The 14,558-nt window shown below is 44.3% G+C and overlaps 1 protein-coding gene across 1 annotated transcript in view; it reads left to right on the top strand.

Annotated features, from left to right (window-relative positions):
• GABBR2 (gamma-aminobutyric acid type B receptor subunit 2) overlaps window positions 1–14,558 on the top strand; it is a 367,936-nt gene that overhangs the window by 212,405 nt on the left and 140,973 nt on the right. Inside the window, exon 7 of the mRNA XM_022600053.3 lies at window positions 8,562–8,798. Coding sequence (XP_022455761.1) covers window positions 8,562–8,798 — 237 coding nt within the window. The remainder of the gene's footprint in view (window positions 1–8,561; window positions 8,799–14,558) is intronic.

Genomic DNA, 14,558 nt, shown 5'->3' with positions numbered 1-14,558 from the left:
GAAATTGTTTCTCATTATACTGGAGTAATAATATCTCTTTTACAGATTTAGAAGGATTAAATGAGGTAATACAGAGGAAAATATCTTGCCGAGTGCCAAGCACACAATAGATGCTCAACAAATTGTAGTTCTCTTCCTCCATCAGCGCAGCAGCCTTATGGGCAGGAGAAAGGAGTAGTGAGTCAGTTTATACACACAAATCTGCTCTGGTTTGTTGTTGGGATTTTACTGAATCTGTAGACTGATTTAGGAAAAACTGATGTCTTTGTAATATAGGGTCTTCCCATCCATTCAATTTCTCTCGGAAATGTTTTGTAATTTTTTGTGTGGAACTCTTGCATGTATTTTATTTGATTTATTTATAGGTATTTGATGTATTTCAGTGAATATATGTGCACATTACTATTGGGTGCATGCTTGGGGTGGAATTTCTGAGTCATAGGGAATACATATGTTCAGCTTTAGTAGACACCACCAAACGGATTTCCAAAGTGGTTATACCAATTTACACACCCACCGGCAGTGACTGAGAGTTCCAGTTGGTTCACATGCTCACCAACATTTGGCATTGTTAGCTTTTTAATTTTAGCCAATATAGTGGGCAAGTAGTGGTATCTCATTTTTGTTTTAATTTACGTTTCCTTGATGACTAATGAAGTCGTCGATCTTTTCATATCATTATTGACCATTTTGATATCCTCTTTTATAAACTGCCTATTCAAGTCTTTTGCCCATTTTTTCCACTTGGATTCTCTGCCTGTTTCTCATTGATTTGTAGAAGTTCTTTTGGTATTCTGGGTATGAATTCTTAGACAGTTATACGTATTACTTATATCATTTGTGTCCTGTTTAAGCATCTTTGCCCACCCAAGCTCATAAAGATATTTTTCTATCTTGTCTTTTAGAAGTTTGTTTTACCTTTCACTTTTAGATATAGAATTCACGTGAAATTGATTTTATGTAAGGTCTAAGGTAAGATCAAGATTAATTTTTTCCGTATGGATAACCAATTGATTCAGAACCATTTATTGAAAATCCTCCTTACCCCCCCCATGCTATAGTATTATCTTTATCATAAATTAAATGAGTATATATAGTGTGGATCTGTTTCTGGACTTTCTGTTCTCTTCAATTGGTCTATTTGCCTACCCTTTAACCAATACCACACTGCCTTAATAATTGAAGTTTTATAAGACCTGATGGGTGGTAGTGTTAAGTCCCTCTTCTTCTCTGAGATTTTCTTGGGTGTCCTTGAACCTGATGTCATGTTCCATTTTAGATCTACTCACATATTTACACTTCCCATTACTTTTCATTCCTCCCTTCATTTGTGTTCTGTTTATGATCACTTTCCTTCTGCCTGAAGAACTCCTCTTGGTCTTGCTTTTACTGCGGGTTTGCTGGAGACATATTCTCTCAGTTTCTGATTGTCTAAAATTTTCTTTCATCTTTAAGATTGAGAGATATATTAACTAGGTGTAGAATTCTAGATGGTTTGTTATTTTCTTTTAGCACTTTCAGATGTCATTTCATTGTCTTCTGGCATCCACTGTTTCTGTTAAATCAGCCATCAGCCTTATTGTTGCTATTTTGAAGATCATGCATCCTTTTTTTTTTCTCTAACTGCTTTTTTTTTTTTTTTTTTTTTTTTTTTTGCGGTACGCAGGCCTCTCACTGTTGTGGCCTCTCCCGTTGTGGAGCACAGGCTCCGGATGTGCAGGCTCAGCGGCAATGGCTCATGGGCCCAGCTGCTCCACGGCACGTGGGATCCTCCCAGACCGGGGCATGAACCCGCGTCCCCTGCATCGGCAGGCAGACTCCCAACCACTGCGCCACCAGGGAAGCCCCTGGGTTTATCTTGATTGGAGTTTAAGCTTTATGGAACTTCATGAATCAGTGGATTGATATGTATTTGGGGAAATTCTAGGAAAATATCTCTTAAATATTGCTTCTACCTATCCTCTCTTTCCTCACATTTTAGGACACCAGTTATACATGTGCTATACCTTTTCAACACATTCCATATATCTCTTATGTTCATTTCCTGTTTTCTATCCTTTTTTCCTCCCTGTGCCTCAGTCTGAATATTTACTACTAACCTTTCTTCCAGTTCACTAACCTACTTTCTGCTGTGTCTAATATGCTGCTTCATCCATCTGTTGAGTTCTTAGTTTCATTTGTTGTTGTATTTTTAAATTTTTTTAGGATTTTCATTTTATTCTTTTTTTCTTTCATTGCTTCCAGTTTTCTGGTGATATTCTATATCTTTTATCTATTTTCTTGAACATATAAACCTGCTATGTTAAAGTCCATGTCTAATAACTTCAAGATATGGATCACCTGTGGGTCTGCTTCTATTGCCTATTTTCTTCTTTCCTTCCTTTCTTTCTTTCTTCCTTCTTTCCTTCTTTTTTTCTTGTGTTTTTTAAAATTTGATCCTATCACCTGGCGTACCTAGTAAGTTTAATTCATTAAATTGGTTATGAAAAATTAAAGAAGCCACAGATGGCATTACTTTCTCCAGAGAAGATTTATTTCGCTTCAAGCAAGCTGTTAGAATAGGAACAGATCACTTTATCCAATAAAGAATTGAGATGATTCCAAGCTTGGTTTTAGTTTTCACAATGGCTGGTCTATTTTGGTTTGCCCTTACTCCTGTCTGTCCTTCAGCATTCTCAAATCCTGGGGTGTTTACTGGATTGGCCCTGGATTCCAATTTTTGTCTTCCTAATGCCATGAAACTCCAAACACATCTGCTTACTTCCTTAACCCCTTAGACACCACTTTTTGCTTGGCTTCTCAGCCTCTTGCTTTATGCAGCTTAGTTATCACCGAATATTTCAAGTGCAAATGTCAGTCTGCATACTGGTATTCTGTAGTTCCTCTTCCTCTGAGACCTTTGCCTATAAGCCTTGCTACCCTGATAACCCTGAACTATAGTTTTTTTGTCTTCCCATCTCTGAGGGACTGCTGAAAACTCTGATCCAGTGTTTTCTATTCCTACAACTAACCTTCCCACTTACAAATCAGCAAATGCTTCCAGAGGAAGCAGCAAAGAATGTTGGACTCTTCTCAAAACACTTCTCTTCTCTCCAGAATCTTGGTTCCTCAAGTCCTAGATGTCCTGGTTGCTTTCTGATACCTTTGGATAGCTATTTTTATATTTTATGCTGCTTTCCTTAATGTTCTTCATGAGAGCTTTTGTCTGACATAATTTATTTCATCATAGTCAGAGTAGAAGTCTGACCTGAGACTCTTTTGCTTAAAAGGTGAAGAATAGCATATTGGGGACAGGGTAAGCATGTCACTGACTTCAGCAATTTGAGGTGCTGTTGTGGATAAGAGGGAGCAGACAGGTTCATTGTGGCTCCACAGGAAGACATAGCAAGTTACAGGGAGATAGGTGTAAACTCTGTATCTGGAAGACTAGTCTCATAGACGTGAGGCATCCCTTAAGTGGAAGACTCTCCCTGAAGACATAGTGACCTTCCCAACGCTGGAGGAGTCTCAGAAAAGGCTCAACAAATACTTGGAAATTGCTACTGAGAAAATCCAAGAATCAGATTGTGAGAGGGACTTAATCAGTGGTGACCAATTTATGTATTTTGAAATCTTAAAGGATTTTTTAAAATACAGATGCCCAAGTTATCCCACAGACACAATAAACAAAATGTAGGGCCCTGGCATCTGCACTTTTAACAGGCTCCCTGGGTGACCTACAAACTGGAGTAAAAGAACCACTAGACTGTCCCCTAGTGTACCTTCCAAATGAGACTGTGGTTCCAGCATCCCACAAGGGATGCTAGAGAGAGACTCTGCCAGTTTTTCCAGTCTGGGGAGTGGCAATTGGAGATGTGGAAGGAGATGTTTCCCCTTTCTCCTCTTTTCTGTCCATGAGCCTCACCTCCCCTAGAAAGCAGGACTCGACTTGGTTCTGTTGGAATGACAGACCCATAAAGTTTAGTCATACTGTGGGGTAGCAAGCTTATGTGGGCTAGCCTGGGAACCTAACCACTATTTATAACATAGTTTCTGTATGAAACTATGTTCCAAGTTCCAACAACTGCCTTTCAAAAATATGTGGAACACAACATGTCAGTAATTGGGACTCTCTATATAAAGTTATTTTCTCAGAAACTTTTAGCTTCTCATGGTAAACTTGACCTCAGAGAATGAGTAATCAATCAGTTTTCAGTGTCTGCTTTACAGTGGAAGAAATTCTTGTGCCCTGAATAATTGGAGACCTGCTTTAAGAACAGCTATTACTTTTGCTCAGACAATTGTGAGAGTGTTTCTTCCTGCTGTCACTGTTTTGCCTGAGGGAGATCAGTGCCGGCTTCACCTGGGAACAGTGATGAATGGTCTGGGATATAGTGTGGTAGCAATGACTTCAACGTGGTGCTTGCAAAATGAGGTCACCTTTCAGAGCTAAGCTACACTGGTGTCCCACTCCAAGGACTCTACCCACAGAAGTGAGGTAAACAGCCACATTGCCAGGGTCTTCCACCCCCTTTTCCCCTGGATGAAGAACAGTCTTATGAGATAGAAAAGATAGGGATTTACAAGTGGTACATATTAAAAAAAATATAGGGGCTTGTGTTGGTCCCAATGTCAAATTGAATAAACAGTCTGATCTTGATCCCCTCTACTGTCTACACACAAAAAACATCACCAATAAACTATATCAAAGAAGTTAAAAAACCACACTCATTTACCTCCTGATGAGACCATACTGTGTCTGTTCTCCTGAGGTCTGACTCCCCCCTCCAACTTTAAGAGGGTCACAGAAACCTTTAAGGATGCCCCAGTGGCATATCCTGGATAGGGAAGAAGTCTGGAAATGTCATCTGAATGTAATCATCAGGTTGAACAAACAGGACCCAAAGAGACACTACCAGCCCTTGGATGCCTTTGCCTGCATCAGAGCAAGACTCACAGCAGCAAAATCTGGGAGAGAAGAGGTCAAAGGGGCCTCATTCCTTTTATGCTTAAACAATTAATTAGATAGACATTCAAGTAAATTTTTAATACTTTAAAAATAGCCAGGGCTTCCCGGGTGGCACAGTGGTTGAGAGTCTGCCTGCCAATGCAGGGGACACGGGTTCGTGCCCTGGTCTGGGAAGATCCCACATGCCGCGGAGCGGCTGGGCCCGTGAGCCATGGCCGCTGAGCCTGTGCGTCCAGAGCCTGTGCTCCGCAACAGGAGAGGCCACAACAGTGAGAGGCCCCCGTACTGCAAAAAAAAATAGCCAATAGCTGAATTAATAGCCTGAAATAGACCTAAATTGCCTTTTAAAATAAAGAAAAATATAGCCAAATAGTGAAAGATGGAAAAATAACAAGGATGCATTGAAACAAAGCATCCTTAAAAGTTGTGACTCTCACCGTAACAAGAAGAGCAAACGCACCTTAGAAGTGAAAGTTGCCCATCAATATGTGAAAGGAGCTCACTCTTCATCATTAATCAGAGAAATGCAAATTAAAATGAGATGTACTTTTTTTCCTTAACCTAAGAAACTGACAATGATTTTAAAAATTGAAATACCTATTGTGGTCCAGGATGCAAGGAAATGGGTACTTTCATACAGTGGAATTCTAGCTTTTCATATTTGGGGAGGATAATTTGGCCCTTTATATGTGTGAATAGCGTTTAAGGTTTTTGTACCTTTTGCCTCTGCAATTACACAGCTGGGAATTTCTTCTGAAAAAATAATTACCAGTGTGTGTTCAGAAAATTTAGATACAAGGATGCTTTTTTGCAGTTCTGTAGTTTGGAACAATTAGGAAAAGACTAAATGTCCAATAATTGGAAATTAGCTAAGGAACTAAAGGTAGGACATCCATGCACTGGAGGGCTGTTAACCCCTATCAACACAGGCATAGTCTTGGGCCTTCAGGGTGTCCTGGGTGAGCAGCTGTGCCAGGTGGCCAGGTGAACAACCACCTGTACTATTAATAGTAGTGGCTGTCATTTGTGGAGCACCTACCATGTCCTGGACACAGGACTGACGCTCTGCACACTTCGTCTCATGGAACCCTCATGGCCAGCCAGCAAGGGAGGATGCAGAGACCTGGAGGAGATAGGATCCCGCCTCAGGTCACAATTAGTAAACCACAGAGCTGGGGCTAGAGGACAGGTCGGCCTGCTTCCAAATCCTGTGTTCTTACCACTGTGCCAGGCTCCTGCCTCGATAGCTAAGAGGAAGCTTCTAGGTCACCTAGTCCAACCTCCTTGCTTTTCAGATGGAGTAACTGATTCTTAGAAAGGGTCTCTGCAGGTATTGTTTTGGGTTCTGTGGTCAAAACAGATAACATCCCTGACCCCATGGAGCTTAATTCTGTGGGTAGGTAAATTGCAGGAAGTGAAAAGTGCAATAAAGAAGATAAAACCCGTGGATAGAGAATGCCTGGGGTGGGGCTGGGGGAATGACACATGTTAAAATTTGTGTGCCGAGAATATCACGTGAGAGCTGGGGAAGAAGCTTTCTGGCAGAGGAAGCATCTAGTGCAACAGCCCCAAGCTGCAAACAGACTTGGTGTGATCCAAGGACACAAAAGGTTTAGGGAAGAGAGAGTTTCATAATGGACTGTTTCATGCTCCCTGATGAGGAGTGAGACGGCGAAGGATGATGGGTGGAGGGGTGCAGTTTTTTGTGAGGAGGGGCTCAAGAAGCTGGGCTGGGCTAGAGACGGTGCTGTCTCCTTGAAGAACCCTTGGAATTGAAGAGCTTCTGCCGGGTATTTTGAGTGATGAACAGAATAGTGATGGCTGGATGTGATGCATTTCCAAAGGAAGTTATAAATGGATAAAACCTGAGCCATCCAGTAGGAGCCAAATGATTTAAAAAAAAAAAAAGGCAGTGGATTTGTTGCTGGGACACCAATCACATTTGGTCAGGCAGATTCCTGATTTGGTCGTCTGCAGGTTCCACCTCTGGAGGGGCTTGGCTGAACCCAGGCTCTGCTAAACCTTGAGCCAAGGGCAAGGGACTCGAGCTCCAGCCACGGAACAACCCAGCCTTCGACGGCTCAAGTTCACCACCCTCCCTGGGCACTAGACCTGGCCCCAAACAACCTGGGGTGGAAGCCAGTTATGACTTCAAAAGTCAAACATGAGAGAAGCAGCAAAGCTAGAATGGGACCAGTCTAGCCACACACACACACACACACACACACACACACACACACACACGCTGTGTGACCTTGGCCAAATCTCTAGACCTCTCTGTGTCTCCAGCTGCAGGTTGAGGGGGCGTGTGTGACCATTGCTAAGGGCCTTTTCTGGTATAAACTGACAGTGAGTTGATGGTTTCTATGTGTGATTTGTGCCCAAGGAGGGTTCTTCCAAAGACTAAGCTGTGGGCTCTGATGACATTTCTGGCAGGGAAGTTTAGAAGTGATTTGAGAAAAAGCCCACAGAAGGGCTGAGGGTAATGGGTTCCCCTAGAGCGGCATTCATTTGGATCTATAAGCCTCAGGGACTAGAATAAAAAGACAGTTTCATAACTTTGTGGCCTCAATCAGAATGTTAATATTACCAATGAAATTCTTTTATGAAAGTCAGCTCAATGGGAGAAAAAAATTCTTTTTTTTTAAATGCTGAGTTATTCACAGACCCTACTATATTATGGAAGATGAAAGGGAAGGGTACAATGTAGAGGTCAGAACAGACCTTACACCTGGGCAACTAGGACCTGCCCTGGGCCCCATGCTCTAAGCGGACCTCACTCAGACCCCATGGGGTTCAGAATTCACAAGGCCATGGGGCCCTGCCCACCTGGAGCCTGTACCGCTTTCCCCCTCCTAAGGCCATGCCCTGAATTCCATGCCCAAATGCCTGGAGCCACATCTAGGGTCCAAAGAGCCTCTTTAGGGAGGACTGAGCTTCTGGGGTGGTCAAGGGGCTACTGATGCTGGAAGGGGGAGGAAGTGTGGACTGAGCTTGGCTGGCCTGTGGGGTGGAGTCAGGTGGGAAGAGGAGAGGGTGAGTGGACCACAGAGCAAGGTCAGCCCCCCTGTGCTGCTGTGTCCGGACTGAAGCTCTGAGGGGCCCCAGACTTCTGAATTCAAACTTGGCCTTCCAGATCCTAAGGAAGGTATATTTACCTTCCTTTAACCCGTTATGATGGAAAGATAGAAAATATTTTACTGAACAATTGGTTTGCTTGCCTGTAACTTAATATTTAGACATATGGTATGTGGGCCTTCACTGATGCTCTAGCTCTAGGCCCTGCAAATGTCAGGGGGAGGCCTGTTAGAGTGCATTTTTCCTTCAGCCTAGTCTTGGCAGACAGCCAGGGTTCAGATGCCAGCCCCGCCACTCACTTGGGCCTAGGCAAGTTGACTTTCCTGAGTCAATTTTCTCATCTGTAAGTAAATGGAGATAAGAATAGTACCACCGTACAGGGTTGTTGTGGGGATTAGATGAGATAATGCACATTTAAGAGCCTAGCACCGTGCCTGGCTCACAGTAAGCTTTGGGGAGTGTCAGCTTTCAGCACTGTGTGCCTGATGTCCCTGCTGGCTATAACCTGGTGTCCCCTGGTCTCCTTGTTTTCCAGACGCCGCAGCAGTATGAGAGAGAGTACAACAACAAGCGGTCAGGCGTGGGGCCCAGCAAGTTCCATGGGTACGCCTACGATGGCATCTGGGTCATCGCCAAGACGCTGCAGAGGGCCATGGAGACGCTGCACGCCAGCAGCCGGCACCAGCGGATCCAGGACTTCAACTACACGGACCACACACTGGGCAGGATCATCCTCAACGCCATGAACGAGACCAACTTCTTCGGGGTCACGGTCAGTCCCAGGCCCCCAGGCTCTGCTTTCCTTAGTGCCCCTTAGAGACATACAAGGCAAGAGGGGCTGTGTCACAGGCCCTCTGATATACAGTCCATTTCCTCAATTGTTGAAATAACTTCCTGTGGGCTTTACGATTGCAGGGCTGCTGAAACGGGCACATGCGGTAACGCTCTCTGACATGTTGAGAAACTGCTTCTCTATAACTCATGGATTAGAAAGGCCATAGTGAGTTGACCGCACACAGAGCAGGTGGAATCCACCAGGTGGAGGGGTGGGGTGGGCCAGCAGAAGCTCTAGACCCAAAGTCAGGTTCAAATCCTGAGCCTTTACTTTCAAGTTTCCATCTTCAGACCACGGAATTTTCATCCCCAAAATGGGAATAATACCTACCTGGCAAAGTAGTCATAAAGATTAGGTGTTACAAATTAAAAACTGCTAGTGTTTGTTGAGCAAGCTACTTGCTCTGAGCTTCAAGATTCTCAGCTGGGAAATGGGGATAATAATATCTGTCTTGTGCAGAAATCAGGAAAATTAGCCGTGATAAGAATCACTGTTATTTCTTGAATGCTTATTATGTGCTAGATATGTGCTAAGCCCCCTCCATGTCCCTCTCCACAGCCCCTGAGACCCCTCCCTCAAAAAAGGCTCCACAGAGCACCAAATACCCCAGAAGTCCTTTTTGTCCATGGTGCAAATTCACAGACTGAGCCTTAGAGTGGGATGAGATTTGCCAGGGGTCCCACCAGTAGCATTGTGGCAAAGCTGTCTCAAAACGTGGGTACACTTTATGTAGATTAGCTCGATGATGTATGTCTAATGCTAGGCCCGTGTAAGCACTCAGTAAATGCTAGTGGTGGTTGTAGTTAATAATAGTCCCACTGCATCCGTATGCCATCTGTAGGAAGTAGGTGCTATTATCATCCCATAAATGTGAGGAGCCTGAAGCTCAGAGCATTTAAGTACCACAGCTAATCAGAGGTAGAGCTGGGATTTGAACCTGGGTCTAGCTCTTAATTGCTGCATCACACTACCTTCTGGTAATGGCCATAAATGGTAGTTATTCATGTCTCATGATGATGTATTTGTCACTGACTCTGCTCCCAGAAAATAAGGAAAATTTACTTAAAGAATAGGTTGAAATGGACTCTAAAGTGCTGTCCTTCGTTCTAATTTGAAGAGTCATTTAGAGAATCAGTCTCTCTTGGGAGTAAATAAGATGAGATGATTTGTGTATTTCTTACATGTTCGTGTTCTTTTGTGCGTACGCTCAGGCTTGCTTTGTTGGTCTGACAGGCCAGGGCTTGTGCAGGTGCTGAGTGTAGACTGTGGTGTGGACGCCAAGGTAGTAAAATGGGCTCCTTGTCCTGGAGCCTGTGGTCCAGATACAGGGTTGAGACCTGGACTCAAATGACAGGAAGAGGTTAAAAGTGCTCAGCACCATAGGAGAGACTGTGTGAGCCCAGAGGGATTTCTGTGACTTTTGATGAAATAGTCATGGAAGCCTTTTTGGAAGTGGCAGCATTTGAGCTGTGCCTTAGACATGCAGAGAGGGGCTGGCGGTCCGGCCAGATGGGGCATGGTGAGCACGGGAAAGATGCATGCGTGCAGCAGGGACGGTTACTTTGTCGGGAATATTGGACGGGAGGATGATGAGACTGGGAAGGTAAGTTGGGGCCCAGTTCTGTAGGGAAAAGCTAAGGAGGTTGGCTTTTATCTTAAAGGCCAATGAGATTCTCCAAGTGCGCCTTGACCAGTAGTACCAGCATCTCCTGGGAGCTGGTTAGAAATGCAAATTCCTGAGCCTAACCCCAGACTTACTGGGTCAGAATCTCCAGGGTTGGGGCCCAGCCATCTGTGGTTTAACAGACCCTCCAGGTGATTCTAATGCACACTAGAGTTTGAGAACCACTGCTCTGGGCGTTGGGGAGCATTGAGGTTTGCTGTAAGAAGGATATTTCTACATTCCTGAATAGAGCCTCCCTTGACCTGAGACGTGGGCATCCGCTGCACAGTTTAGAAGTAAAGGCTGTAATTAGTCATCAGCAAAAGACATGTCTAGACTAGACTCAGACTAGAAGCTTTAACAACTTGCCTTAGCCCAGTGGTTTCAAAAATTCTTTTTTTATCCTCAGAACCTTTTGTTATAAAATTTTACCTAGTGCCTGGTATATAAGATAAATTAAGGAGATTCTCCGGTGAATGGAAGAAGAGCCCAAAGCCCTGCCTGATCAGCCCCCTCCATGTCCCGCCCCACAGCCCCTGATACCCCTCCCTCAGAAAGGCTCCACAGAGCACCAAATACCTCGGAAGTCCTTTCTGTCCATGTTACAAATTCAGAGACTGACCCTTAGAGAGGGGTGGGATTCGCCAGAGGTCCCACCGGTCGCATTGTGATAAAGCTGTCTCAAAGTGTGGATACACTTTTTCAGGTCATCATCACACTTTGTTTCTTATTTTATAGAATGAATTCATAGTATCCCAAGTTGAAATGGCCGGATAGAGAGCTACAGAATCTAGGAAGCCTCTCATAATCCTAGAACTCGGCATATTGTCTAGATGCCTGATGTACCTTAGGTGGAAATCATTTATAACTACTCCTAAGTGCTGTCAAATAATACATAACCCCTACTTGATGAGCAATTCGATGAGGCTGCCTGAAATGCTTTACCCAGCTTGAAGATGAGTTTCTTTTTAATGGGAAATTCCTTGACACATATTTTTGCCGGCTCTGGTTTGTGACTCATAATTCAGCAAATGTCAGAACTGAAAGCGATCTTAGAGATCCTCAGATTTAGCCCCTTTGGGTTGTGGATGAGTATCTGAGGTACAGAGGGGGAGTTTCAAAGTCACACGGAAAGAAGGTTTGATTCAGGCAGGACGGTGGTTCCGATGGGCCTGCCCCAACCATACTCCATGCCCTCTCCCTCCTCCTTGTACAAGTCCTCCGTTAGTTGAGAAAGAGATTGTAATAGTGAAACATTTCTTCAGGGTTTTTTTCCCTTCCTCCTTATCCCCTTTGTCACATATTAATATGTGCTTGTCACTGGGCTGTAGACAGGTTTCATTAAAATTGTCTTCTGATCAGAGAAAAAAGGCCATCTTCTGACAAAATAAAAAGTGTCCCTGTGATCCAAGGAGACCACGGAAGGCCAAGTTTAGCCATAAATAAAGAGTTAGGAAAGGAACAGGAGGTAGAAATAAATTGAAGCATTTTCTATTTGCTGAAGGGTTTTCATTATACAGCACACACGGTATCCATTTTTCCACTCTCAGGCAGACACTTTATTCTGGGTCACCCTCATTCAGCATGTTTACTATACGGAAAATCATTTAAACACATTAAATTAATTATATCCATGACTCAATTTCAATTGATTCAGTAGGCACTCTCGCCTGGGAGCTGGGCCTGTGGCTGCCGGTTGGCGTGTTGAAGAAGACATTTCTTCCAGGCATCCCAGATCAGGAATCTGGCTTAGCTTGGGGCCCAGCTCTCTTTTATTTTCTAAGGAGCTCTCCTCCCAGCTACCCTCCTCAGAGAACACTGGAGAACGAGACCTGTGTCCCCACCTACACACTGATGGCCTAGGGGTCCTGCCACCTCTGATTCCCTGAGTACACAGTTCTGAGTTCTGGCCCTGTCATTACCTCTCTCTGGTCTGCAGATTTCAGAATGCTTTCTCACCTGGAAACCCTTCTTCTGCCAAACATGTGACAGAAACTCAGGCTCGAATTGGCTGTTAGGTCTCCAAAGCCCAGAGCATTCTGAGAATCCCAGCTCAGCAGTGTTCATCTAGGGCAAGGATTCCTAAACTTCTATGTATATGAGAATCTCCCAGGGAGCTTCGTTAAAAATTCAGATTTCCTAGCCCTGCCTCAGAACTTCTGATCCAGTGGCTTTGAGGTAGCGCCAGAACATATCCATTTTTAACAAGCAGTCCCGGTGAGTCTCAAGTAACAGCCTTGAGAATTGCTTGGAGCTCTGTTGTATGTTCACGTGCATGCACACACACACACACACACACACACACACACACACACTTTTTGATTTTAAACCTGTCAGAGATGTATTTGTTCCTCCATTCATTCGCTCCTTAGCAGACCCTGTGCTGGGAGCATAGAGAGGAATAACATGGTCTGTCCCTCAAGGGCTCCCTGCCCAGTCAGGGAGAGACAGTAAATGAACAATTGTTGGGCACTGTTCAAGGTCAACCCAACACCCTTGGAGGGAGAGCTTCATTCTGCTTATGGGAGTAAAGACCAAGGAGCTGTCCTCGATTTTCACAGTTCAGTGAGCAGAATTCCATGTGTGGGTAACTGCAAGGTGCCTGTGCTATAGGTTCTCCCTGTGCCATGTGCTGGGGAGCAAGGGTACAGTGCCAGGCTCCCCCCTTCCCAGCACTCAGGGCCATGTACTGTGGCTTAATAGACTCCTCCAAGTAGGCTTTTCTACCAAAGAGGCACTAAATTCAACACAAGCTTATATCCATAACCCTTCAAAGCTGGCTTCGGAACATGTGCTAAGTTTCCAGGTGAAAAAATCAAAGCTTAAATTTTCTTTGGGTGATCATTTTTTAATTCCTCCCAGTTTCCAGTCTCTTTTAAAAAAGGTGATGTACCAGATCTCAAAATGGACACATCCTTTGAGTATGTCAGACCAAGATACAATGGCTCTAACCAGCAGTATTCCCCCTTTAGTAAATGTTTCTTCTGGCTTGTCTTTTTAAATGACACCATATTTACTTTGTGGTGCCTATGACAGAGGCTAAATTAACAGAATCTCATTATACCCTATTGTGAAGGTGTAATGTGTGTAATAGTTTCTCTGGGAAGTCACTGAGAGTATGCACCCCAGGTTTGGCTGGGGGCTGTGAGGCTTCCAAGAGCACCTGGCCATAGAGAAATTGAAAGGGCTGCTGGTAATATCTTTGATTGTGAGAAGAGGGCCCATTCTTGCTAAACTATTTCCTGTGATCACCTCTTTACTCCCTATGGGTGGACCTCATATAGAAGCAGTCACAGCTGCAAGGAGGGTGACCCATGAGTTCCTCCAAATAATCGACCCTATCTTCACCCTCTGCCCAGCCTCTCTCAACCAGCTGTGAGTCTGGACATCTCAATTTAACATCTGTCAGGAGAGGCCTGCAGCCTTAGGTTCAGGCAGTCACCTCTGAAAGCTGTTATCGCTAATTGATCTCACCAAGAAGGTGATGAAGACAAGCAGGTGGCAATTTTCAGAGTTTATTGATCTATTTGTGTTTGTTGCTGAAGAGCGGGAATCCAGCCTTTGCCAGTGTGTCCCTTAAACTTCAAGTTTTTATGCAAGATTTTAAAAAAATTATCTCTGCTAAGACTCAAATACTGCCCCCCCTCCTCCCCCGCTAACATTTTACCTGAAAAGAGGACATCCTAGAGTAAGCTCAGTTTGGTTGGGATTGCAGTCACTAAGTTCCTGGAACCAGGTGGTTAGAGGAAGCCAACCAGCTCCTCATCCCAGGGAGATCGTGTGTTGGCTGAAGCCCCATTTATTTCACAACCACTGTTGCCTGGCCCTACTGTGACCCTGAAGTTGTGCAGTTGATTTTTTTATCAAATAGGAAGCTACACTACTCACACGCACATGCACACACACACACACACGAGTGAGTTAAACATCATCTTGTTCAAGTCGGCCCATCTCTCCTGCCTCTCTGATCTTTTGGGGTCCTGGTTTTATTCTCCAATACAGAAGCTTCCCACCAGCCACCCATTCGTGCCTTA

Source organism: Delphinapterus leucas, chromosome 6 (genome assembly GCF_059928025.1).
Source record: "Delphinapterus leucas isolate spDelLeu-1000000601 "Yukka" chromosome 6, BTC_Dleu_Yukka2, whole genome shotgun sequence".
NCBI lineage: Eukaryota > Metazoa > Chordata > Mammalia > Artiodactyla > Monodontidae > Delphinapterus > Delphinapterus leucas.
The sequence above is the reverse complement of the archived record's forward strand: the minus strand, read 5'-3'. Positions and strand labels throughout refer to the sequence as shown.